At 38.0% G+C, this 26,403-nt stretch overlaps 1 protein-coding gene across 6 annotated transcripts in view; it reads left to right on the top strand.

The window, feature by feature from the left end:
- Positions 1-17,454, top strand: part of LOC148075645 (muscleblind-like protein 1) — an 83,242-nt gene extending 65,788 nt beyond the window's left edge. For 2 of the 6 annotated variants that reach the window (XM_087796248.1, XM_087796249.1), the window contains exons 4-9: positions 641-853; positions 6,801-7,040; positions 8,405-8,555; positions 10,785-10,820; positions 11,062-11,147; positions 13,865-17,454. In XM_087796248.1, the coding sequence (XP_087652374.1) occupies positions 641-853; positions 6,801-7,040; positions 8,405-8,555; positions 10,785-10,820; positions 11,062-11,147; positions 13,865-13,948 (810 nt within the window). In that variant the 3' untranslated portion in view covers positions 13,949-17,454. Of the gene's footprint in view, positions 1-640; positions 854-6,800; positions 7,041-8,013; positions 8,068-8,404; positions 8,556-10,784; positions 10,821-11,061; positions 11,148-11,375; positions 11,450-13,864 lie in introns of all 6 variants that reach the window. The other 4 variants (XM_087796253.1, XM_087796250.1, XM_087796252.1 and 1 more) reach the window with 4 other exon arrangements.
- Positions 17,455-26,403: the final 8,949 nt, after the last annotated feature.

Genomic DNA, 26,403 nt, shown 5'->3' with positions numbered 1-26,403 from the left:
AGTTAGAAAAAGAGTTGGAAAGTGTTCTTGTTTTCAATAAAACTTTCACCGTTTTGAGTTTTATGAAAACCTGCATTTTTGTCTTGATTACATCTGAAGTTTTACTACATACTATTATAGTGTTTGTGTTATTTAATAATATTTAATTTATTTTAGGAAACACAAACCACCGGCCACATAAGAAGACTTGTTTGACACGTGCCTTAAAGTTACGTCAAATTGACTGTAGAGCAGGATTCATGTTGTCATAAAGCGGACAACTTTTTCTTTTTTTTTCCAAATTAAAAGCATCACATAGAAGAAATTGAATCAAACATCTGATGGATTGTTATCGAAATGCAAGCTAATGTTAAATAAGGAAGAGAGAGACAACAAGAAACTCAAACAAATATTGAAAATAATTATAATTTATGGAGTATTTGACGAACTATTCCCTTGTCCACCTTAAGACGTTTCTATTTGTTCAGGCTTTTCCTTGAATTTCTCGAACTCCTGTGTTGTTCTCAGTATTATCTTGATCTTTAAAGTATGTACTTTTTTGAGTATTGTTTTGATTGTCTAAGCGCTTTGTGACCCTGGTCTCGAAAAGCGCTATATAAATAAATATTACTTACTTACTTACTTACTTGTATTTCAACAGCCCATGTTTTCAGTCACACCCAGCCTTGCAACCAACGCCAATGCTGCTGTAGCAGCCGCTGCTGCTTTCAACCCGTACCTTGGTCCTGTGTCGCCCGGTCTGATGCCTGCTGACCTCCTGCCCAGCGGACCTGTACTGGTCACCAGCAACCCCAGCATCCCTGTACCTGTGGCAGCTGCCGCGCAGAAGCTCATGAGGACCGACAGACTGGAGGTGAGACGGACAGAACGTTCATACACAGACATTCACAAGCTGGAGTCGAAATATCGAAAGTAAACCACATGTTTATTCTTGTATTATGAGGTTTTAATAGATTATTGACCGCTTCGTTTTTCTAAGGAGCCACAATATATACTTTTATTGCCAGTGTTAAAGGAAAGCACAGGATAAAATAATGAAATAATATGAATAAATGTTCAATAAAAAAGGTACATTAATTTGAAATTTGAAATACATAATGAATAATTAACAAAAATATAAATTAAATACGTTGAATTTAAATAAATAATATCCGTGATCCGGACAGTGACCAACAACCTAAAGAAAAAAATGAGAAATAAAGTACAAGTAACAAGATAAAATGGGGGAAATAAGCTGAAATGTTGCTTTTTGTGTGTGTGTGTTTATGTGATTTAATTTAGTTTGCATTTATTTATTTATAAATCATAAATAATGTCTTGTTATTCAAAGGGGGGAGGAGATTCTTACAATCAAGACAAATACAAATAAATCAAGATAATTGAATAATACATTATCTAATTTAAAGAATTTTAATTATTAAAAAAAACTGACAGCTGTATCGTTTTATTGCCTCAAAACTAAAAACCTGTAACACGGACTTTAGTCAGATCTTCCTTACATGGATTTTATTATAATAATTCTTTGGATTTTTAAGAATTAAAAAAATGAATGATCAGTTCAATGAAACCTGCTCAAAGACAGGCGTAGTTTGTTCATCTGTTTTTGAGTTATTTTGCTCATTTTGATCACTAAATCTTTTTGGCAGAATATAAAATACAGGTAAATGTAACAGTTTAAAAGACGAAAGTGCGGCTCTAATATGGCAAAAGGAAATATTATGAAATTTACAGTAGTAATTAAAAAACAACTTTTAACTCCATGAGGTTTTTTTCCCTCAGTTTATTTTACAGATTTGCCAAAAATATTAAAGATGTGTGTTTCCCTACGTCTCCATTCATCAGCTTCTGTGTGTTGACTTCAATTATGGATCTGGTACACAGTTGTTGTTGCTGTAAGTACACGTCATTACCATAACTCAGTTATTACAGGAGCCCCGTTGAAGAGACGTCAATGTGTTTATCTGCGCAAACATTGCCAGCGCAACCCGTCCGTCAAACACGGGGGCCGAGGCTCCACCGTTACAGTTTTCAGGAGAATCTTTAATTCTTCGATCAGAGCCATCAGTCACGCGGGGGCCGGCGAGCGAAGCCCCTTCCGGTCGTGTTCGGATGATCATTAATTGGACTGTGAGTCGATGTCATCCATTACGCCGCCCCACCCGGGAAACACTTGCAGCGGAATAATGGAGAAATCGTTGGACGCAGGCGGGAGGCGAGCAGGAACATTAGGAGGGATACATTTAAATTGTAGCATTAGCCGCTCGCTTAATTAATGAGGGCGAGGATGTCGGGGTCTGAAGGCCCGATAACAGAGTGGGCAACCTGCGGAGCCAGGGAGTGGGTCAATGACAGGAGAGTGATGGAGGGAGCCTCAGGGATCGATGGACAAGTTGATGCCAGTGTGTCGAGCAAAGGTGGGAGAAATAATTGAGAAAACACAAAAAAAAAAAGGTTTGATGATGAAGAATGTGTGAGGAGGTAGAAAATATTTTGACCAAGATGATGGTTTTTTTTAGCCACTCTCAGTCCAACACAATAAAAACCGTAATTCATAATTATTTAATTATATGTTTAATATGTACAGTTATATATATTAGTGTTGTTTTTATTTTTTATTTTAAATTATAATAGCAACAATTATGATGTTTTTTCCCTAATTATTTCCCTAATACCTATAAAAAGCTGCATTTTTTATTGCTTTTTTATTAACCCTTGATTGGTTGATGAAAGTTCAAAGTTATCTTTTACAGCTCAACCCAAAAAAAAGCATGAATCGGCAGAAATCCACTGAATCTGGGTTTGACACTTTTTCTTCTCTTGGTCATGTGTATTTTTTTATATTTGAATTTTTAAGCCGTCTGGGATAATCAGGACCTAATAAATAATAACTTAAATGTGTATTTGTACATTATGAAAGGGTATTATATTCATTTGGAAACTTTAATTAAAAAAAATACTTTTTGAAGTAAAGTACTTGATAATTCAGCGTGAAAAGAAGACAATAAAGGGAAAAATAAATATCCCCACAAAGCGGAAAATACTATATAATTCTTTATATAAGTAAATGCAATACACGCACATATTACATGAGGCAGATTTTGCAAACATAAAAAGATGACCTATGGTATTATGGTTCTAATAGAAACATTATTACAATTATTATCTTCATTACTCCTAAAGAAAAGTGTATTTTTTTGAAAATTGCTATAGTGTTCTTTTGCTGACATCTTGTTTTTGAAAAGCTTGTCATAATATTAAGACATCTTTGTCCAGGTAGTGGCCATACGTTTAGTTATACTTCAAAATGTTTTTGTTTTTTTTAACGTAACTGTAAGTACCGTAACTGTTCCTTTTCGATTATTCACCTTCAGTTGAGTTTTTCAGTGACAAACTTCCCATTAAGACCTGTTTCTCCCTCACTTGCTTTGCTAAGAATATCTCTGGTAAAAAAACGGCAGCCATGTATGAGCTTCTGCTGTTTGTCTTATAAAATAAACACTGATAAAATGAAGCGCTCGGACCAGCAGATTAGTTACAGATCAAATTCCTATTATAGAAGAAAAAACTGTCCTGACTGCTGTCCCTGAAATGTTCTCCAGACCACGTGAAGTCATCATGAAAACATTCAAATGTCACGCAGGAGTAAGAAGCTATTATTAAACTGGACGGCTGATCTGTTTCAACAGTATCGTTGTCGTGACATTTGTTTCATCAACCAAAATACGTTTGTTACCTAGAGCTAATGTTTAAGTCAGAGGCGTAACAACCATGAAAACTTGCAGCTGTCAGGATATGAACCCCATCCACCATCTGAATTAATCTGTTTTTGGGAGACTGTGTAGCAACCCACTGGTCTCTCTCCAATGTTTCCCTTGCATTTGTATAGCAGCGTATAACATCCACCATTACTTTGGAGTTTCCTCTAGAGCAAGTAACCAAATATGGTTCTCACAGAGTTTGTGTTGTTTCTCCTCATTCCATTCTACGGCCTTCATATTCTCAACTGATGGTTCGTGACCCAAAAGAGGCCGTCGAAGCAGCTCAATGGTCTTTCTCTCCATGACTCTCCTGGGTCATCAAGGAACAAATCGTTTTAAATTTAATTTTATAATTTTTTTTCCTCGTTCCATTCTACGGCCTTCAGATTCTCAACTGATGGTTCGTGACCCAAAAGTGGCCTTTCAAGCAGCTCAATGGTCTTTCTCTCCTTGACTCGCCAGGGTCATCAAGAAATAAAACGTTTTAAATTGTATTTTATAATTTTTTTGGAGGAGGATTTTTACTACCAGATGACCCACAATAAACAAAGTATAAACATATATTTGGCTACACAAAAAGTTGTCAACCTGTGGAAGAGATTCATTTGTTGTGTACTATGTACTGTCAATACAACATCGTAAAATTGTATTCATCTTTATTTAAATACCTGTACTTTTCTTTTTTGATTGAGTTTTTTTAAATGACGTAATTATTTGTTGTCATTATTAAACATAATAAATACATATAACTCAATATAACATATTTATTATAGTACAGTAGAACCAAATACAACTTTTTTTGCTTTTACCAAGTAAGATTCAAAGTCAAGGTTTAAGAATAGAAAACTCTGGATCTCTCTGGAACCACTTGTAGATGTAAGATGGTCTTCATCGGTTCCCTCCACAGATCGGTCGCCTCTCGTGCCGGAGCAGACGACACCTGCTCTCACCGGCTGCCGAGAATGTCAAACGTGTTCCCATTATCTTCCCTCCTCGTCCTCTAATTTCCACCCGAGTCCCTTAATTGCAGAGAAGTCTCACTCGGTCTCGATCACAATCTCTCTCAGCCACTCAAACCTTCTCCTCCTCCGTTCCTCCCTCCCTCACTCCTCTCCAACATCTGCCCGACAACAATCCTCCCCTTTAAAAAATGCGGCCGCGGCTGCCGTGAGTTTGTGTTTAAAGAAAAGGTGGAAGACGAGGCCGAAGGTATCCGTGGCTCACGTGGGTGTGTGATTGTGTGTGATGAGTCGAGGCAGGGGCCGCCATTGCTCGGGAAGAATAACAAGCTTTTTTTTTTTCTTCCTCTGACGGACACAAATCAAACGTTTCAGCGTCCAGACGCTAATAAGCAAGACATCTGGTAAACAGCAATTTGTTCCTCCAATTATGGCTTGATCGATACGACGTCATGAAATCTCAACTCATTTGTTACAACACAGCGGGTGAGGAGGGGGTTATTCTCCCCTCAGGGCCACGAAAGACGACCAGACATTATTGGATGGTCTGATCTGAAGTATTACATTAGAGGACGACTGCAGCGACACGTCGACATAAATGATGGCAGACGGTTTGGATGGAGTTGTAATGAAAAGAAAACGACGTCTCTTGAAATTGATACATGCTCCATTTAAAAAGGTTAAAAAAAAACATATTGCAGGTTGACCAGAACATTATGAACACCTATTTACGCATAAATTAAATGATAAACGTGGAATGTATCTAGGCTGCTTCAAATTTAACATCTTTTTTAATTAAAAACCTTTTTAGAATTATCATTTTTTGCTTTGACTTTTGTTAGTTTGAAGAAGCATTTTGAAATCCAAGCGAACGAGAGGTTACAAGAGCATACTCCATTATTAGCTCCATTAGCTGTAATGACGCCCTGCTTTGTTTATACAACGAGTCCCTTGGAGGTGGAGACTTCCGAGGTTGATAAACCTTGATCCTTGACCAATCACAGAAAAGTGGATTATGGGAAACAAGATTTTAGCTCCAGTGGGCGGGGCTTAAGCACATTTTCTAATGTAAATATTTCAATGAAAAGAGAGTTTTGTAAAAACAGACACTGATGATACAATAGAGGTTAAATCTACACATTACTTTGCCCTTTATTTGCATTCCTGGTTCCTTCTCGTGTCCAAATAGTGTAATAACAGTGTCGTAAATGTTTCATTTCGCAACAGCCAATTTCTTATGGGTTTATATTTCTTTGCTAAATAAGATAAAGGACCTTATTATGTCAGTTTTTATTTGAAAACAACTGTGACTCACTGCTGTAAAACATGACACTCATAGACTCTCCAGACGGGTCATTGTTAAAAGAACGTTGTTTTTTGAGAATAAAGCGAGAGAGATCTACTTCATGAGTCATGAATAATATAAAATCAAATAAAAATATAATATTGTTAAAACGATACAACGTGTTGCTTTAACAACATTTAAAAACATAATTAGTTCATCAATTTGAGTATAATTTACACAGAAAATCTTATGTTCTATACAGCTTATTTAAACTTAATTTGTCCACTTTATACAAGTTTTTATAGTGCAATATGCATAGATTATATTTATCTTGAAAAATAACTGTTTTAAAAGTATATGGAAATGTATCCTTATTTTTAACCCAAGAAAAAATGAAGAATAAACATTTAATATTTACATATAATTGTTTTGTTTGTCTGAGTGATTTGAAGATAACAAGTCAAATGATCTGTATTTATAGTTTATGATTGGATATTTGTCCTCCTTTACTGGTCTGTCAATTTCCTGTAGTTAGTCAAATGGACTCTCTTCTTATTGCACAAATATGTGGTCTCTGACTAAAAATCTATTTTTAAAATTTGGGGAAAAAAAGGAGTAGACGAGGCTTAAGTGCATCTTAATTTCCCCCGATCAATAGTCTGACTCCATCCTGCCAAACGGATGCTGCCCCCTGCTGTTGTCATACGATACTACAAGGCGCCAACTCATTTGATTATTGGTTAAAATGGATGAGATTTTATCAATACCTGAGTGAACAAGTGTCTGTCTGTGTTCCAGGTGTGTCGGGAGTACCAGAGGGGCAACTGCACACGTGGAGAGAACGACTGCCGCTTCGCCCACCCCTCCGACAGCACCATGATCGACACCAACGACAACACAGTGACTGTTTGCATGGACTACATCAAGGGCCGCTGCTCCAGGGAGAAGTGCAAGTACTTCCACCCGCCGGCTCACCTGCAGGCCAAGATCAAGGCGGCTCAACACCAGGTCAACCAGGCGGCAGCCGCTGCAGCCATGGTAGCTATAGCAGGTCGTCTTCATGTAGAGTGGTTGATCGTCCACTGATGTGTGCCAGGGATTTAAAGTGGAAATATTTGATTTAATTAACATTTTAGTGACCATATATATTTTCAATTTGCACGACATTCACATTTACCCTTTTAAAAATTATTCAAATAAATATGTTTTTACCACCATAACACACAAACTAGGTTTCTTGTTTATTTGAAGATTGTCACAATTATAATAAAAATAATTTAATCTTTAAAAATATTGACAATGATGTGTTACATTGTAGTTAAGGCTCAGAATATCTAAAGGGTGTTACTCACTGAGTACTACGCTCACTTTACTTCACAGTTAAACAAAAATAATTACTTTAAATTGTGTGTATACATGAAGTAAATGGATTGTAGTAAATGAATCCTACCAAATTGTGCGGGGCCTTGGCTCCGTCAAGGGTTTGAGCGATGAGCTAATGTTTTCTTTGTAAGTAGTGTTGCGTAAAAATGCGTAAATGATCAATTTTATGAAGTAAATTAGATTTTATATCTATTTTATTTATTATATTAATAACAAGTAGAATTAATGAGCTAGGTGCTGTTTCTATGTGGATTTGAAACTGTCCATTTACTTTATAAAAATGAGTTTTGAAAAATTAAACAATAATATTTGTTTTATAATATATAACACTTGAATGAACAATAATAAAAATAGACTTTAAAACTTGTCTAGCTTTTGTAATTACATACAAACAGAGGTAATAATCATTGTAATTACTGCGCATGAGCCTGTTTTGCAGTTGTGTATGACATTCAAATGATTTGTTTTTGTTTGCTTTTTGTTTTTTGTTTGTGCTTTTTTTTTTCTCACCGACCCACAATGCACTGCTGCCCCCCCATGGCGCACCCTCCGCTTGCTGGTTTATGTTACTGTGCTTGAACCCCCCACTGGCCCGTTGCCATCATGCGCTCGCTGCCCGATATTTAAGACTCAGTCGGCTGTCAAACCGCTGAAGCGACTCCTCGACGCGACCTTTGACCCGGTACTTTGACCTTTCGCCTTCTAGCTTGGCATGTTGTCGTTTGCTAGCAGATAGATTTAGACGTTAACCTTGAAACTATAATCGTTTCATAGATTTACTAACCAATACAAGAAGATGGTTTTAATTGTATTATTCAGGATCTTTTCTTTAACCTTTGCATGACCTTTGTGTTCCATGCATGTGGCTGAACATTTCACGCCATCACTCATGCAAATTAGCTGCAGAAAGTCTTTGAAAATGTGGGTTTTTTTCTCATTAAATAAAAGCAGCTGGACTTGTTCAAGTGTGTCACGCAGCTTCGGAAGGATTGACTTCTCTTGTCCGTGTGTCCCTCAAGGGCCTCCCTCCAGTCCTGCCTCCTTTACCAAAGAGACCCGCACTTGAAAAAGCCAACGGTGCCAACACAATGTTCAACGCCGGAATGTTCCAGTACCAACAGGCCCTGGCCAACATGCAGTTTCAACAGCAGGCAGCCTTCATCCCGTCAGGTGAGGCCACACTCTCGTCGAAAAGAAATGAAAATGAGGTTCAATAGTACCAAGGTCGTAAGCAAAACATGTTTGTCGCATCCAAGTACAGTTTAAAAGGATTTATCTTCGTTAAAAAAACGTGTTTGAGGAACAAAGTTTTTACCATCTTTTATTCCACGTCCAATATTTGATTATTAGTGTAGTTGATTTGACTAGCTAAGAGTGTATTAAAGAGTAAATTAATGTCCATAAAAATCTTTATTATTGTGCTTCCCACTGTAATTACTGACTGTGTGTTCACCACAACATAACATCCACTGCTAAGTACAAAACTTTATTTGTGGCGTGATTTTACGAGACTTTCCCGCAGTGATGTTGATTCAAGAACACCAGTTTTATTTTCATTTTAAATTTGGAAACCAAAGTCTAGGTCAAGTTGCTGATCTGAATGCAGCTTTAGTGGGGTTTTTTTAATAATGAAGTTGTTTTTAGAAAACATTTTCTTTTTATTTACCGTTCTTTTTAGTTCCCCAAAGTTATTGGTATTTATGTGTTTTGTTGAGTCAAGTTCAAGTTACTAAAAAAACACACAAATTAATTGTATTTTAGCCTATTGTTCTTTTAAGTAATGTACGACTAAAAAAGATATATATTCACATATGAAAGTTATACTTTATGTGGAGAATCTTTAAAAAATAAGGTCCATAGATGAAAATAAGATTTTTGTTTATTCAAACGATAACTACACTTAACTTAATTTCTCACACAGAATATGGAGGTTCAACTACTTTTCTGTCCTCACAACAGCTACTGTGTCTTCATACAAACATAAGAGGTTCAGTTTCAACTCGGTCTTTCTGGCCACGACACTGTCATCTGCCCTATATTTCCGTGTGACGGGCCATAAATAGCCAGTTACAAACTGTCAGGAGTGTGAGAGTCAGATCCTCACACAGCTCTCGCTGCTGGACAGTCGGGTCAGTGCACCAGAACAAGACTTCTGAGAGATTCTCTGGTTTTCAGGAGACTTTTGTTAAATTATAATGACTTTAAAGTTTAAACTAGTTAGTGATATGATTTAAAGTCTGTCTGCACTCACTGCACTCTCACTAATTATAATGATGGAGGGATGGATGAAGGGTTTGATTGATAGATAGATGTATGGATGGATTGAGACTGATGAATGGATGGATGATAGATGGGTGCTAGACAAATGGATGGATGGTGGATGGATGGATGAGGGATAAATGGAAGGAGTGTTTTATTGATAGATGGATGGACGGATGGATTGATGGTTGACAGATGGATGGATGATGGATGACAGATGAATGGATTAATGACAGATGGATGGGTGAAAGATGGATGCTAGATGGATAAATGGATGGATGGATTAATGACATATTAATAGAATTATGATGAATGGATGATGGATTGTTGACAAATGGGTTGCTGGATAGAACAGGATGGCTTGATGATAGTGGAATGGATGGATGGGTAGATGAAAGGAAAGATGGATGGATCTACAAAGGATGGATGGACGGATGGATATATGGATTGTCGGATTGATTGATGAAAGGATGGACGGATATATATAGGGATGGATGGATGATGGATGATGGATGATGGATGATGGATGATGGATGATGGATGATGGATGATGGATGATGGATGATGGATGAAAGGATGGATGTATTAACGGATGGATGAAAGGATGGATGGATGGATGATGATGAAAGGATGGATGGATGGACAGATTGATATATGGATCGATTGATGGATAAATGAAAGGATAGGTTGATGGATGATGGATGATGGATGAAAGGATTGATGGATGGATGGACGGATGGATATATGGATTGATGGATTAATAACATACAAATGGATGGATGAATGGATGACATATAGATGAATGATGGATAGATGAAAGTATAGATAAATGGATGACATATGGACGAATGAATGGCAGGATGGATGGATGACATGGATTGATGAAAGGATAGATGGATGGATGACATATGGACAGATGAATGAAAGGATGGATGACATATGGATGGTTGAAAGGATAGATGGATGGATGACATATGGTCAGCTAAATGGAAGTATGGATGGATGACATGTAGATGGATGGATAGACACTGATAAACAGACTTAAACTTCAGTGTCATTCCTGTTCTTCATTGACGATTGTACTCTTCTCCTCCTTCTCCTCTATCCAACCCTCTTCCTTGTGCAATGCATGATGGGAAGGCTCCATATTGTGCATGACACCTGCGACGAGTGTTGGTAGGTGTCTCTTTACTCTCTGGTGTGTTTGTGGAACTAGTTGACTCATCCTTCAAGTGTTGTCATCTCTGCTGAGTGACACCTGTCACTCTGTGCTCGACCCATCCACCTGCATCACATGCACCGATGAACGAGTGAATGATGAGCCGATCACGCTCGACTGCTTCTGTCTGGAGTGAACGATCATGACTTGATGTTGATGATGATGTGTAAAACGTTGACATGTGATCTCTCCACAAAGTACCCATGATGCACGGTGCTACTCCAGCCACTGCCGCCACCACATCCGCCACAAGTGTTCCCTTTGCAACTGCAACAGCCAATCAGGTTTGCTCCTCTCCTGCCTCGTCTCTTGGCCCCGCCTCGCTCAGTGTGTCGGTTCCATTCCCTCGTGTCACTGAAACACGCATGTGATGCTGTGATCAGCCGATCAGCACGCTCTTCTTCATCCGCCATTTTGTTATGAAGTGATTGACGCCAGTCCTCATGGTTTCGACTTCACTCCTTTTTTGACTCTTTCTCTCCCTTTTATTTCCTTTCTTCTCCTCTGATCAGATTCCAATAATATCTGCAGAGCATCTGACTAGTCACAAGTATGTGACCCAGATGTAGGAGTCTCCACCCGAACAGTATGTACCGCCCCTGCTTCACCTCCTTCTCCTGCTTCACCTCCTTCTCCTCCTTCATCTCCTTCACCTTCTTCACCTCCTTCACCTTCTTCACCTCCTTCACCTCCTTCTCCTACTTCACTTCCTTCACCTCCTTCACCTTCTTCACCTGCTTCTCCTCCTTCACCTCCTTCACCTCCTTTACCTTCTTCACCGCCTTCACCTCCTTCTCCTCCTTCACTTCCTTCACCTCCTTCACCTTCTTCACCTTCTTCTCCTCCTTCACCTCCTTCACCTCCTTTACCTTCTTCACCTCCTTCACCTCCTTCTCCTCCTTCACTTCCTTCACCTCCTTCACTTCCTTCACCTCCTTCACCTTCTTCACCTGCTTCTCCTCCTTCACCTCCTTCACCTCCTTTACCTTCTTCACCTCCTTCACCTCCTCTACCTCCCTCAGCTCCTTCACCTCCTTCACTTCTTTCACCTCCTTCACCTCCCTCACCTCCTTCACTTCTTTCACCTCCTTCACCTCCCTCACCTCCTTAATTTCTTTCACCTCCCAGACCTCCTTCACCTCCCTCGCCTCCTACACTTCCTTCATCTCCTTCACCTCCTTCACCTCCCTTACCTCCTTCACTTCCTTCATCTCCTTCACCTTCTTCATCTCCTTCACCCCCTTCGCCTCCTTCATCTTCTTCGCCTCTTTCACCTCCTTCACCTTCTTTACCTCCTACACCCCCTTCTCCTCCTTCCCCTACTTCACCTCCTTCACCTCCTACACTCCCATCTCATCTTTCGCCTTCTTTACCTCCCTCACCTCCTTTACCCCTTCTCCTCCTTTACCTTCTTCTCCTCCTTTATCTCCCTCACCTCCTTCACCCCTTCTCCTCCTTCTCCTCCTTCACCTTCTTCACCTCGTACATATCCTTCAACTCTTACACCTCCCTCACCTCTTTCACCTTCTTCACCTTCTTTACCTCCTTCACCCTCTTATCCTCCTTCACCTTCTTCTCCTTCACCTCCTTCACCTTCTTTACCTCCTACACCCCCTTCTCCTCCTTCCCCTACTTCACCTCCTTCACCTCCTACACTCCCATCTCATCTTTCGCCTTCTTTACCTCCCTCACCTCCTTTACCCCTTCTCCTCCTTTACCTTCTTCTCCTCCTTTATCTCCCTCACCTCCTTCACCCCTTCTCCTCCTTCTCCTCCTTCACCTTCTTCACCTCGTACATATCCTTCAACTCTTACACCTCCCTCACCTCTTTCACCTTCTTCACCTTCTTTACCTCCTTCACCCTCTTATCCTCCTTCACCTTCTTCTCCTTCACCTCCTTCACCTCATCACATCCTTCACCTCCTACACCTCCTTCACCTCTTTGACATCCTTCACCATCTTCACCTCATACACATCCTTCACCTCCTCTACCTCCTTTACCTCCTACACCTCCTTTACCTCCTACAACTCCTTCATCTCCTACACCTCCAACATGTCCTACACCTCCTTTATCTCCTTTACCTCCTTCACATACTTCACCTCCTTTACCTCTTTCACCTCCTTCAACTCCCTCCTCTCCTACACCTCCAACATGTCCTACACCTCCTTTATCTCCTTTACCTCCTTCACATCCTTTACCTCCTTTACCTCCTTCACCTCCTTCAACTCCTTCAACTCGTGCAACCTCAGCACCATCATACAGCTCATCTTTGTTTAGTTGCTTCAACCATCTTGTCTTTACTTTCACTTTGTATTCACGTTTGTTTTCTTTGGCCAATAACTGCCGCGCCGATGCTTCCACACTCTTGACATTAAGAAAATCCAGGTGTAAAGTCTGGTTATGAAACTTTAAATCCCACGAGAATAAGAACTGAAGACGTTCATTGTTGAAACTGTGACAAGTCTCCCTCGGGTCCTGCTCTACTTAATGTGACATGGACTGTGGGAAATCATTGATAATGTCAAGATGTATCATCGCTAAGATACACAAGTATGAGAACTTTCTTTACAACAAATATTCTGCCAAGAAGCTCATATTGTTAGGCCTTCATATAATTATGAAGACGACCAAATCACCTGATAATCATCCTGTCGTGGACATTTCATGAAATTTCATGAGTTGTTTTTTGTCAATAATTGACTTATTTTGCTAACATACAAATTTGAACAGTTGTTCGAGTCATTGACGTATTTTTTTTATTATTATTAAAACCTAAAAAAAGTTGTTATTATCTTTATAAGATTCATTTAAAACATGAATACAGGTTATTAAATGTATATAGAAGATTTGTACGGCATTTTTGTACGACATTTGCCATCACTTTAACTTCTGGTTGAAATCTGATCAAAGGATACAAACTTGTGATGTTACTAAAAGTTTGACGTGTGTCTGATATTTATTTTTAACTCTTTCTAAAGATGTTTTTTCTTGTCGGAGCAGATGGAACTGGATCAAGCCAATGTTGAGTCCGGCTGTCACCCTTCATATCTGCAACATCCACAGTGGAACACAGGACTGGTGTGAAAACACACCTGCATGTTAACACCAGGTGTTCCGGTGTATCTCACACACACACACTTACACACACACACACACACATCAGAGACCGTACAAAGACATTGGTACGATCTTAATTCAACCGACACACTTTGAATGTTCAAATTTGGTTAAAAAAAAAAAAAACATAGTGGTCATAATGTCCGTTGATGCTGTACGTCCTGAGACCAAGAAGATTTGGTTTGTGGGTTTAATGTGTATTTGTTTATGTGTTTACACAAAGAGTGATCCATGTATTTAAGTTGAAACTGAAAAAGGGAAACTTGAAAGTGCTGAATGTCTTTTTTTTTTTTTAAACTTAATTACATGTTTAGTATTGTTAAGTAAAAGAGTCTGAAGGTCATCGAAAACACCAAATTCTCCTCGGATATGTTGACTTTTAATATCATGTTGATGTCAGTAGATTCTTTCAGGAGACAAAATCTATTTATTCAAATTATGCAAACTTTAGCATTTTGTTTCGTAGTGTTTTGTGGGAAATTGTAACATTTTGTCGCCGGTTACATGTTAAGTGAACCCTTTTGTCAACATGTTCTAGTCATTCACACATTAATAACATTTTACTTTATTTTTTACACGCAGGCACTTTAAAAAATATTTTTATTTCACCAAATATTGATTGAGACCATCTTATACTCACTATATTTGACGATATATTGGGTGTAAAATTAAATTATTTAACATGTGTTTGACAGAAGACGGGCTTGTATAATTGTGTGATTATTAAGACATCATGATATCATTTGTGTAGTATAATTTGTGTGCAGTGATGCAACGACAACATTGGAATAGGTAGAAAAAAAAAATGAATCCAGTTTGCTTTCTATAAAATTAACAAAAAACTGAGAGAACCAGTCTGGAAATATACTTGCTTTCACATAGTGTGGAAAACCGTTAAAAATAAAAATAATTTGTATATGTATCATCGCTAAAATACACAATTATGATAACTATTTAGGCCTGACAATACACTTTAAACTGTACTATATTACTATACTTTTAGTAGACCTGTTTATTTTGTATACAGAACTTGATATTCATCATTTTTTTTAATATTCAAAATAATCCAGATTCTCATAGTCAATAGAAAAAGATGCATAAAGAAAGGATGATAGCAGGTTTTTAGGGGGGAAAAGGGTGCTAAAATTAGTAAAATAGTCAAAAACCTGTACGTTAATTTGCAGCATAAATCATCTTTAAAAATCCGAAAATAGTTCTTATTTACAGACACACATTTGATTTAATATGAGTTCAAGAAGCACGTAAGACTCTGTATGTTAAATATAGCAAATTATTTGGTGTGCAAACTCTTAACAGAGACTTCTAAGAAAGAAAAACCACACAGCTGCTCACATTTGAAATGCTTTATGTTTAAAAGCAAGTATATTTCTTGGTTCATTCATAGTCATGAGACATTTTACTCGAAGATGAACATCTGTGTCTAAAGGGGCATAAGTGTATCTTTTGTCCACCTGAACAAACGTTGTGTGACTTTTACTTCAAAACATCTACCTTAGAAATCTTCTAAGATCCAAAGTCTTTCTTTGACGCTGAATGTTGTGGTTCGACCAGATCTAGAAAATCGATCCAAATCCTCGTACGCGAGTGTCGTGCTTCAGTAGATGTTTTTGCTTCTTAATGTGGCTGTTTGTGTTTAAACTGGTGGAGAGAAGATGGATTGTGGCCCAGAATCAAAAAACGATTGTATTTCTCATCCAAGCCTTAGAATGTACCATCGGGTCAGCACAACGCCATTGCAAACCATCCGGATGCCTAAACTCTCACCACACAGACGCGTGCAGAGCACTCGACTGCTTTGTTGTCTTAATGTTTCTTCGGAGGTGGTTTCTTAGACGTCTATTGTTTTAGAGCATTATATTTATCTTTGGTTAAAAAAAAAAAGGAAAAAAAAGAGGTCCATAAGTTGTGTGTTTGTGTGTGTTAATGCACCTAAAATTCCATGTTCAGTTCGATCGTCTCATAATGTCGAGCCGTAGTTTTCACTCGAGTCTTTGTCGTGTGTAAGTTCTTTGAACAAAGATGTTTTATATCTAACGGTGATAATAATAATAGAGCAGCAAGGCCAGGTTGTTGTCATAGCAACCGTTGCCAAGTAATATTTTATTGTATGGTTTGTAACTAGTCATATACGATTTAGAGGAGAAAAAAAAAGAAAAAAGAATGTAATTGAAAAATGTAGATGTTTAGATTCAAGATGTTATTTTCTACTGTATCCATTTCAAATAATAATAATAATAACTCTTGTTTTCATATTTTTACTCTCCCTGGAAATCGGGCCATGTTGGAAACAAGCTGCATATTGAATCACTTTAACGTCGGGATGAAGAACTTGAACAGTGGAGGTGTTGCTGAAGTGATTTAGCTGATAGAGGTTGACTTTTTTGCACTTCTGTACATAGTCAAAAAAGAGAGAATCATGTATATTGAGATCTTATTTTGAATAATAAAAAAAACAATATGTCTATAACGACAAGGAATTTTGCTAGGACAACAAAAGATATCTTATGAAAAGGCTGAACAAACACTGCTTGCATCAAAAAGAGAGTTCTTGACTCGGATTTTTGGAAAAAAAAAAAAAAAAAAGGCTGAAGTGTCGCTCTTCTTTTTTGTCAGCAGCTTGTAGTTTGCCAGGTGAACTTCCGGCAAAACTGGCCTGAGTGGGTTTGGTCTGGTTTGTTGCTGTGTTCCAGTAGCAACGCGACACATGCCGTGTTGAGTTGGAGAAGTGAAGGAGCGCCCCCTTCAGTTCAACATCTTTCTCCCTCGCCTAAAATGTGTATTTTTTAATCGAAATACATCCTTTAAGATCTAACGTGATCCTTTCTGAAAAATACATGTTTACTCCCTCACTACCTTTTGAAAAAGATTCATTTGATATTCTGTCTTTCATTTTTCTTCTATTTATTTTCATGGTGCGAGAGGTGGGGGACACCCTGGACAGTTTGCCAGGCTACGGTCCCACACATAGACAGACAACCACTCGCACACACGATCAACCACGTACCCTTGTTAGTGGCAAACCTAATGTTAACTTAATTAACTTTATAACTTATAGGACTAACTTATAGATCTGCATTCTTTTAGCCTCTCTTAGCTCCGACTAACACAGAAGTAACTTTCACGAGGTTCTCAACAGGTTCTCTATTGAACATGATCCCCAAAAAATACATCTAAAGATCTGACTCCTGAGAAAAGAAGGGAACCCAGCTTGTGCGTCACGACCACGACCTGCCAGGCCACAACCAACCAATCACAACTTGTCCTGTTTCTTTACTCAGAGGGATGCATGTTTAACGAAATATTACAGAAAAAAAGATGAAAAAACCATAACACAGTACTATTGAGTAATAAAAACGCAGAGCCATGTATTCACAATATTCAATATTCTATCAATGTAATGGAGTCAAATCTATATAGAACATACAAAAATAGAATAGTGTTTCATTTAAAAAGGAGAAAAAAAAGGAGAAAAAAAGAGTATACTCACTAAAGTTTCACACTTGGAGGTAAAACACATGCAACACAAACACCTTAGCGATAAGTTTGTTCTTTATGTTGATATACGCCTTGCTTTTAGTAGATGAAGCAGAATGAACATTTTGATTTGGGAGATTCTTGGAATCTTATGATTCAATGATTTCCTGTTCACGGCTCATCTCCCAAAAGCACGCTTACACTTATGATGTATTGTAAACTGAACGCCTTTGTTTGCTCTGCTTGAAGTGCTACTATGATGTATTCTGTCTTCTCCTACTCTTTGTTTCTGCTTGTTTAACTGTCGCAGACCTCGTGGAAAGATCGCGCGAGCCAGATGTTCATGGAGGTGGTTCGAGTTTAAAGCCATAACCAAGTTCAACTCAATATCCGTGACATATCTGCAGAGAGAAGACGCCGGCGGGGAGTTTGTTGTTAGGGAGGTCGGGAGGTTAAGAGAGTTAAGAGAAGAGTTTGATGACAGATGAGCTCCTGACGATTCTTCCACCGGGTCTGCTTTGCTATATTTGATTCTTGCTGTTATGAAAATTCAAAATGAAATAAAAATGACAAACACAATGAAAACTGCTGTTACTGTGTGTCGTTCTTCATGTCAAAAACAATGTGTTTGATCAAAGTGTTACAAAGTCATATTTTCCTCTCATAAATTTGCATTTATTAACAAATTATAATGACTAAAAAATAACTTGTTCTCATGATCTAAGTCCATCAAGCTGGTAAATCAATATGTCGTTTAACAACACTTGTAACAGCACCGAACTGTTTATTTATATCATCTCTAGACTTGTTTTTAATAAACATTATTTTCTTTTTTAAATTTTCAAATCCAATTCAACATATTCACCGCCATATTTTTTATTCCTTTTAAAATAAAATCGTACTTTCTCACACTTAATGTTTTTCTTGCACTGCACATCATTTAGATATTATATTCTTATATTTATGTATATATATTTCAATTATTCTCTTGAAATTCTCTTGAATTCTCCTCTCTTGAATATATAGTTTTCACGTTTAAAGGTTAATTTGGTTTGTCTTAAAAGCCAAAACATATGAGGTTTATTTGACTAACTTCTATTAGATTCACCCTTCTAAAGTTTTAATTTCTTTGCATTTTAAAAATGTTAACTTTATGTCTATATACTTCTCACAGTAAGAGCCTCGTTCTTCATTGATTTATTGCATTTCTGTCTTCCTTTGAAAAGCAGAAATCTGAATAAATTAAACATTTGTCAAATCGTTTGATTTTTTTGGCCCGATCACAGGCTGATGTAATGCAGGTGTTGACCACCAGGATGCACTGTTTCCTCGTCACTTCATTGTGGGAAGTTTCTACTCCGCATATTTCACGTGAACATAACCGCGACAATCATTCTCTTGTTCCACTCTCTCCTCTCCTCCTCTGCATCATTGAATGATCCAATAATGGCAGCTTCTGTTGGCGTTTTTCAAAGTATGATTTACGACCTGTTGTCCAGGTCCAGTCATGAATCTCTCGTGCAGCACTCAAGACCTTCTATTAGGGTCACAAACAATCTCGGTGTGAAGACTAATGCTCGTGTACAAAAACGTCAATCATGTATTTTCTCCCACTTACTGCTGCCAAACATGCAGTGTGTTGATATAAAGAACCGTTTGAAAACAATAATGCTGTGTAGTTATTAATCATGAGTGATGACAAGGCAACATTTTAATATAATTAATACGTTTTTCTGATGTATCTTGGTGAGAAATAAGTATATTGATCATCACACATGAACATCGATCCCAAAACAAGGATATGAGTTCTGCTGGTTGTATTTGTATTTGAGAGCTTTGCATCCTCAAAACCATCCCATTTTGACACGATATTAAACGTATTATCACAACATCCATCAGTCACGACACAGCAACTTTTCAGAGTGATTTCCTGAGCCTTCGCTTCTGTACCGGTGTGCCTGTGTGCGTTACAGTAAGTGTTTGTGTGTGTTGACAGTAAGTATACGGGAGTGTTTTCCTGTCCGGATGGAAACTGTAACCGCATCGGCTCCAGTGGGAGCCCAACGATCGATCCGTCAGTTCAAGTCCATCACTGACTTTAACGTCAGCCACTTACTGTGCTGCCATGTTGGAACCAATAATGTTTTCCTTTAAATATTTCAAAGTAGAAACCAGTATTTCTGGACTCCACTGTACTGCATCATAGCGACCTTCACGTACCATCTAGTTAATGGTACGATTTTCCTCTACATAGAGTCATTTCTGCTACCTCCGCTCTCTTGATGTTTCCTATTATCATCTCCACCACCTACCTCCTGTAAGAGATCCGACCTCATGTTCGCAGGAAGCTGGTTAACCAAAAAAAATTCCAAACAGGATGTGGCTAAAACCATCCTAATCTTGATGTCTGCTTTTTGGTTCATTTTCAGATCTATCTGTTATTCTGTACTGACACAAACAGAAAAAACACTGCCAATAAAAGTTTCTGTTTCTGATATTTTATCCGTCTATCACAAACATACTGATACACATGGAGACAGGCATTCTTTGCGCTCCTAAACATGCTTTGATTTTGTATGTTTTGCAATAATATATCCAATTGGCGGCGCTGTTTCCACTGTCAAATATGATGGCAGAGTTTTAATCCAATCGTGTTTCAGCTAGCTAGTGATGTCACTGTTATTTATTCAATCATGTTTCAGCTAGCTAGTGATGTCACATATATTTATCCGATCATGTTTCAGCTAGCTAGTGATGTCACATATATTTATCCGATCATGTTTCAGCTAGCTAGTGATGTCACTGACATTTATCCGATCATGTTTCAGCTAGCTAGTGATGTCACTGACATTTATCCGATCATGTTTCAGCTAGCTAGTGATGTCACTGACATTTATCCGATCATGTTTCAGCTAGCTAGTGATGTCACCGACATGTATCCGATCGTGTTTCAGCTAGCTAGTGATGTCACTGACATTTATCCGATCATGTTTCAGCTAGCTAGTGATGTCACTGACATTTATCCGATCATGTTTCAGCTAGCTAGTGATGTCACTGACATTTATCCGATCATGTTTCAGCTAGCTAGTGATGTCACATATATTTATCCGATCATGTTTCAGCTAGCTAGTGATGTCACCGACATGTATCCGATCGTGTTTCAGCTAGCTAGTGATGTCACTGACATTTATCCGATCATGTTTCAGCTAGCTAGTGATGTCACCGACATTTATCCGATCATGTTTCAGCTAGCTAGTGATGTCACTGACATTTATCCGATCATGTTTCAGCTAGCTAGTGATGTCACTGACATTTATCCGATCATGTTTCAGCTAGCTAGTGATGTCACATATATTTATCCGATCATGTTTCAGCTAGCTAGTGATGTCGCTGACATTTATCCGATCATGTTTCAGCTAGCTAGTGATGTCACATATATTTATCCGATCATGTTTCAGCTAGCTAGTGATGTCGCTGACATTTATCCAATCATGTTTCAGCTAGCTAGTGATGTCACCGACATTTATCCAATAATGTTTCAGCTAGCTAGTGATGTCACCGACATTTATCCAATAATGTTTCAGCTAGCTAGTGATGTCACCGACATTTATCGATCATGTTTCAGCTAGCTAGTGATGTCACCGACATTTATCGATCATGTTTCAGCTAGCTAGTGATGTCACCGACATTTATCCGATCATGTTTCAGCTAGCTAGTGATGTCACATATATTTATCCGATCATGTTTCAGCTAGCTAGTGATGTCACATATATTTATCCGATCATGTTTCAGCTAGCTAGTGATGTCGCTGACATTTATCCAATCATGTTTCAGCTAGCTAGTGATGTCACCGACATTTATCCAATAATGTTTCAGCTAGCTAGTGATGTCACCGACATTTATCCAATAATGTTTCAGCTAGCTAGTGATGTCACCGACATTTATCGATCATGTTTCAGCTAGCTAGTGATGTCACCGACATTTATCGATCATGTTTCAGCTAGCTAGTGATGTCACCGACATTTATCCGATCATGTTTCAGCTAGCTAGTGATGTCACATATATTTATCCGATCATGTTTCAGCTAGCTAGTGATGTCGCTGACATTTATCCAATCATGTTTCAGCTAGCTAGTGATGTCACCGACATTTATCCAATAATGTTTCAGCTAGCTAGTGATGTCACCGACATTTATCCGATCATGTTTCAGCTAGCTAGTGATGTCACCGACATTTATCCAATCATGTTTCAGCTAGATAGTCATGTCACCAACATTTATCGATCATGTTTCAGCTAGCTAGTGATGTCACTGACATTTATTCAATCATGTTTCAGCTAGTTAGTGATGTCATTGATATTTATAGTTAGACTGATAGTTAAGTGTCCTAGTCCATGGCTTAGAACTGATAGATTGGGTTGAGAACCTAGAAAATTACTCACAACATAGACCACAGTATTGCAGTCACGCTAGTATCACAGCAGGGGGCGCCAAAATCTATATTTTCAATATTTTTTTAAAGTGGGTAGCAAGATAGTCCAGTGTGTCATTTGCTTATTTGTGTTTTCCCTAATGAGTCCAGAGAAAATGTGACATGGACAGATCATTTAGGACATGTCCTGCATCTTTCTGTTCGTTTCTTGCATTTAAATGCCGTCCGTGTTCTGGTGTGTGTTGCTCGACACAGAACATTTGTTCTCCTGCAAATGAACACTTTACATGTCAGCGTGTGCTCTCGGACTTCCTCCCTCATTATTATCATTCTTTGGACATTTTTTCCTGCTGATTTCTTTTCAATTACGGTGAGGTGAAACACGCCGTCGCCATGGCAACGCAGCCGTACAGCAAGGTTTTCTTTTCATATGTTGTAAAAAAGGAATAAAAAAAAAAAAAATGAAGCCAGCGCATATAAAAGTTCCCTTTCATCTGGTTATCTCCTCGTTGCACCTTCGACTTTAGTTCCGTGCAGCCTGGTGTGTACCTGTCGCTCCTCCTCGTGCTGGTCGAGTCACAAGTTAAATAGGCTTTTATGGAAGGATTGAAAAATAACACAGATCTAAAGGATAATAAAATGAATGACTGGATAATAAAAAGAAAACAATTATGTCACTTTATCACTTAAAGAAGAGCCACTCAAAATTCTTTGTATCAGCCACGGGTACTTATATATTTTTGTATTTATATTATTTTAATTATTATTATTTTATTTTCAAGTTTGAAGGCATGAAAAAGAAGCATAATAACCATGTTTTCCCCTTTTTGCAGGGAGAGGATCTATGAATTATTTATACTAAGTGACTGACCCCCAATATATTTTTAAGATCCTAGCCTAGTCGTTCCCAAGTCCTAGTCGTTTCTCATAAAATATAACTCAAATATTATTTACTCACAGTGTGTAAGTACAAGAATACTTTTTTTTTTAATCTGAAAATTCAAAATGTGTTCCTCTGCAAAATACATACATGTTTTTAATGGGGAAAAGTTTGAGTATTATTTACAAAAACGGACCTCACGGTATTTAGTCTAAGCTGGTTATTTTGAAAGCTTTCTGGTGCTAAATTGTGTGCTTAAAGAATAAACGCAAAATAAGGTTTAAATAAAACATACGTATTATTATTATTTTTGTTATTATTAAACAAATAAATTGTTTGCATATTACACTTTGTCTGATTTATGTTCTGTCAGTTTTAATTTGGAAGCAATTATGTGCGCATAACCTTTCAGATACGCTAAACTTCTGAAGTCCAGCGTCAGCTCGTTTCCCACTTCTGCCTGTGGTTTGTTTGTGTTGCCACCAGACGGTTATTATTGCTGTTTTTGTTTGAATTTTTTGAACATTTGGATTTTTGACTCAGAGAAAAGACTCTGTATTTGTGTGTTTGCTGCCGTACCGTGGACATTTTTTGTATTTTTGTGTTGTATTTGATTATTTTACCTCATGTTTTCTTCCGCTTTTGGTTCTCCTTTATAATATTACTCTTATGACAAATCACTGTCATGACTACGTTGTCTAATAAATGTTTATGATTTTTGACGAAAAGGTTTATCGGGAAAAATACACCAAACTGAAAGAACGCAACACAATCTTGTCTAATGTGATTACAAAATACCTGTACACATCTATTCTGTTTACTTTCCAAGAGTAAATAATATTCAAACACATTTCTCTATTGATCGAGTCGAATATTTGCACATCACGACTCATCTGGATTCTCTGCTGGCTTCTTTTCCGCATGAAAGATCTTGAAGGACAAGGATGACCTGCTGCGTTTACCGTAAACACTGAATACATGTCATCTTAATGTCTTTTTCTTTCATTTGCAGCAGTGCCAAACACTTTCATCACAAAGAAACCATGAAAATCACTTCTTCTTATCCTAATGAGAGGTTAATGACGCATCACTTAGGCCTTTTAAACTTCGATTAACTTTGAATCTCAAGATGTGTCCCGACTCATTTCCATGTAGACTATGCAGATTTCAGAGTCTTGAATAGTTCTGGACTTAGATAATGGAACAGGAGTTGGCCAGGGTGTGTGCGGGGGGGGCGCAAGTAAGAGCTGGCAAGGAATCTTGCTGACTGAATATGGGTCAAACAAAGCCTGTACAGAGGGCACAGCTGTACCCAGAGAAGAACGGCCACTATTCACATGGCGACAGGATGTCCCTCGGCGCTACGTTCAGCATACAAAGACGTGCAAAAAAAAAAAAGGGGGGAAGAGAGGAGGTCAGGAGATCCGGGTGCATCGCTGTGAGCTGCTCTTTATCGCCCAACAATTCTAGTCTTGGCACATAAAGAGGTGTTTTGAAATCAATAGGAAGCCCCAACAGCACTGTGATAAAACACGTGGACCAAAATGAACTTCCTTCAGTGTGGACCGGTTAGTACTCAGCTTGAGTTAAGGTTTGTTTACCTGTAATCCATCCCTCTACTTAAACACCGTCTTCAGCATTTAAAGCTCCGATTTTCCTCATTATCCAATTCATCTTGCGAGCCGGTGTTTTGAGCTCATAAAGCGCGGGTGTTCGTCCGGGGCGGCGGCGCGTCAGGGCTGTTGTCGGCATCTAAATCACCTGCCGTGTAATTAATCCTCAGATTTAAGGATAGTGAGCGAGGATGCTGCTGAGGCCGGCGTTCTGCTGCTCCTGTGTTGCTGATGCGATGCTGTGTGATGGTGAAGAGTCACGACTCAGTGTGATACTCGTGTTGTGGATTTAGATTGTTTCATTTCTTCTAAAATCAATCGTTCAGAATAAGAAAATACTTTTTGCATCTTTTTCTCACCTTGACCGTGTTTACTTGTTGGCTGAGAAAAAGTCATTAATGTCAATTAAGTACAGATTTAGATTAGGTTTTAAAGATTGGACTGGATGAAGCCTCATGAACTACTCAACCTTCCATCCGAGTACTTCATCCTTGGGCTTTATGAAGCTTCATTTGCTCTACTGCGCCATCAAGTGGACAATAAGTTTGAAGCTCTGACATATCTGTACTTGATGAGTCTAATGATTAACAAAAATGTGCTTGAATTACTTGTGTTTGGGGATCAATTATTCATTTCTACTCAAGAATAGCAACTTTTCTACAGTGCGGTTTATTTTCTTTGAGATTATTTCACCTGCTTTTAAAATATATCACAGCTTATTATACTTTATTAGGAGAGATCAGCTCAAAAAGCTGCCACACAGGAGGACATCTCCAATCTCTTTCAGGCTCTAAGTACAAAAGGTCGGTCGCTAAGTCTCGCACAAAAAACCTGTCAAATCCAAAAGATGTGAAAGGAAATCTGTTGCGCGTCACGTGGTAAACTGGTTCATGAACCCCCGAACATTACCTACACTCGCTTCACTAAAATCATCACAGATTACTCTTCAGAGCATTGAAAATGTAACATAAACGCACAAGATATTGTCTGCAAGAAAAAAAGAAGTGTCAACATTGGTCATGTGTATGTATAACTACCAACTGGACCTCAGGTCTTTGACGAAATTGTTGTAAATCTCCAGTTGCTGATGTGTAGATTGTCTTTAACCACCTTAACACAGTTTGTATTTATATTATGCAACCTGATTAATTATCACAATAATTATACTTATTCAACCACACTGTGTTGATTTTCTTTTGCTTTTAAACCATATTTGCTATTTTTTTCATAGTTCTCTTAGGGTTTAAATTTTATTAAGTGTTTATAAAATAAAATAATTCGATTTTTTTTTGTTTTTACTGTTTTATATCGAAATATTGATGTAGTTTGTTGATTGATGTGTTGCAATACAACTTTCACGATTTTGGTTTATAACCAAAAAAGCAGTTACGATTTCATCAAAAGTCATGTGGTCAGTAAATTCTGCAGCCCCAGAGTCAAGTACTCAGGAAATACTAGAAATATAATCCTGTTCCTTAAGTATTGTAATACAATATATTGCAGTACATCGTATTCTTGTCCCTGTAACTTGATACATATCGTATCGCCAGATGCTTGCCAATACACACTCCTAGTAGCTAACATTAGCCATGTTGCTATTTAGCCTCTCTCCCGTTATGCTATTATATTTTACAATAATTTTAGAAAAAAGAGATGGAACTTCACCTCCTTTTTAACGGTCTCTTCAATCAAGTCATTTAGAATCCCCCGAACTACAAACTTAACCTAATTATTTGGTCATTTATCGGTTTGACAAGACCATTGTAGCTCTAGCTAACGATGTTGCTCTGTTTTTTATGAATATTTCCGAGGTTTTTTGAAAGAAGAAAAAAAAACAGACATAACTTTACCTCATTTCTGATGGTTTTCTATGATTCTATGGTTTTCTGTTTTATATCTTCTAGTCATAGAATGAATATAGCAAACAGGTTTTTTTCAAATCAATAAAAGTAACTTCTGGCTACGTATTGCTAAACAAACCCACTCTGTTGTTAGCATACCATT

This window comes from Callionymus lyra, chromosome 7 (assembly GCF_982586985.1).
Source record: "Callionymus lyra chromosome 7, fCalLyr1.hap1.1, whole genome shotgun sequence".
Lineage (NCBI taxonomy): Eukaryota > Metazoa > Chordata > Actinopteri > Syngnathiformes > Callionymidae > Callionymus > Callionymus lyra.
This window is presented reverse-complemented; position numbering and strand designations above follow the sequence as displayed.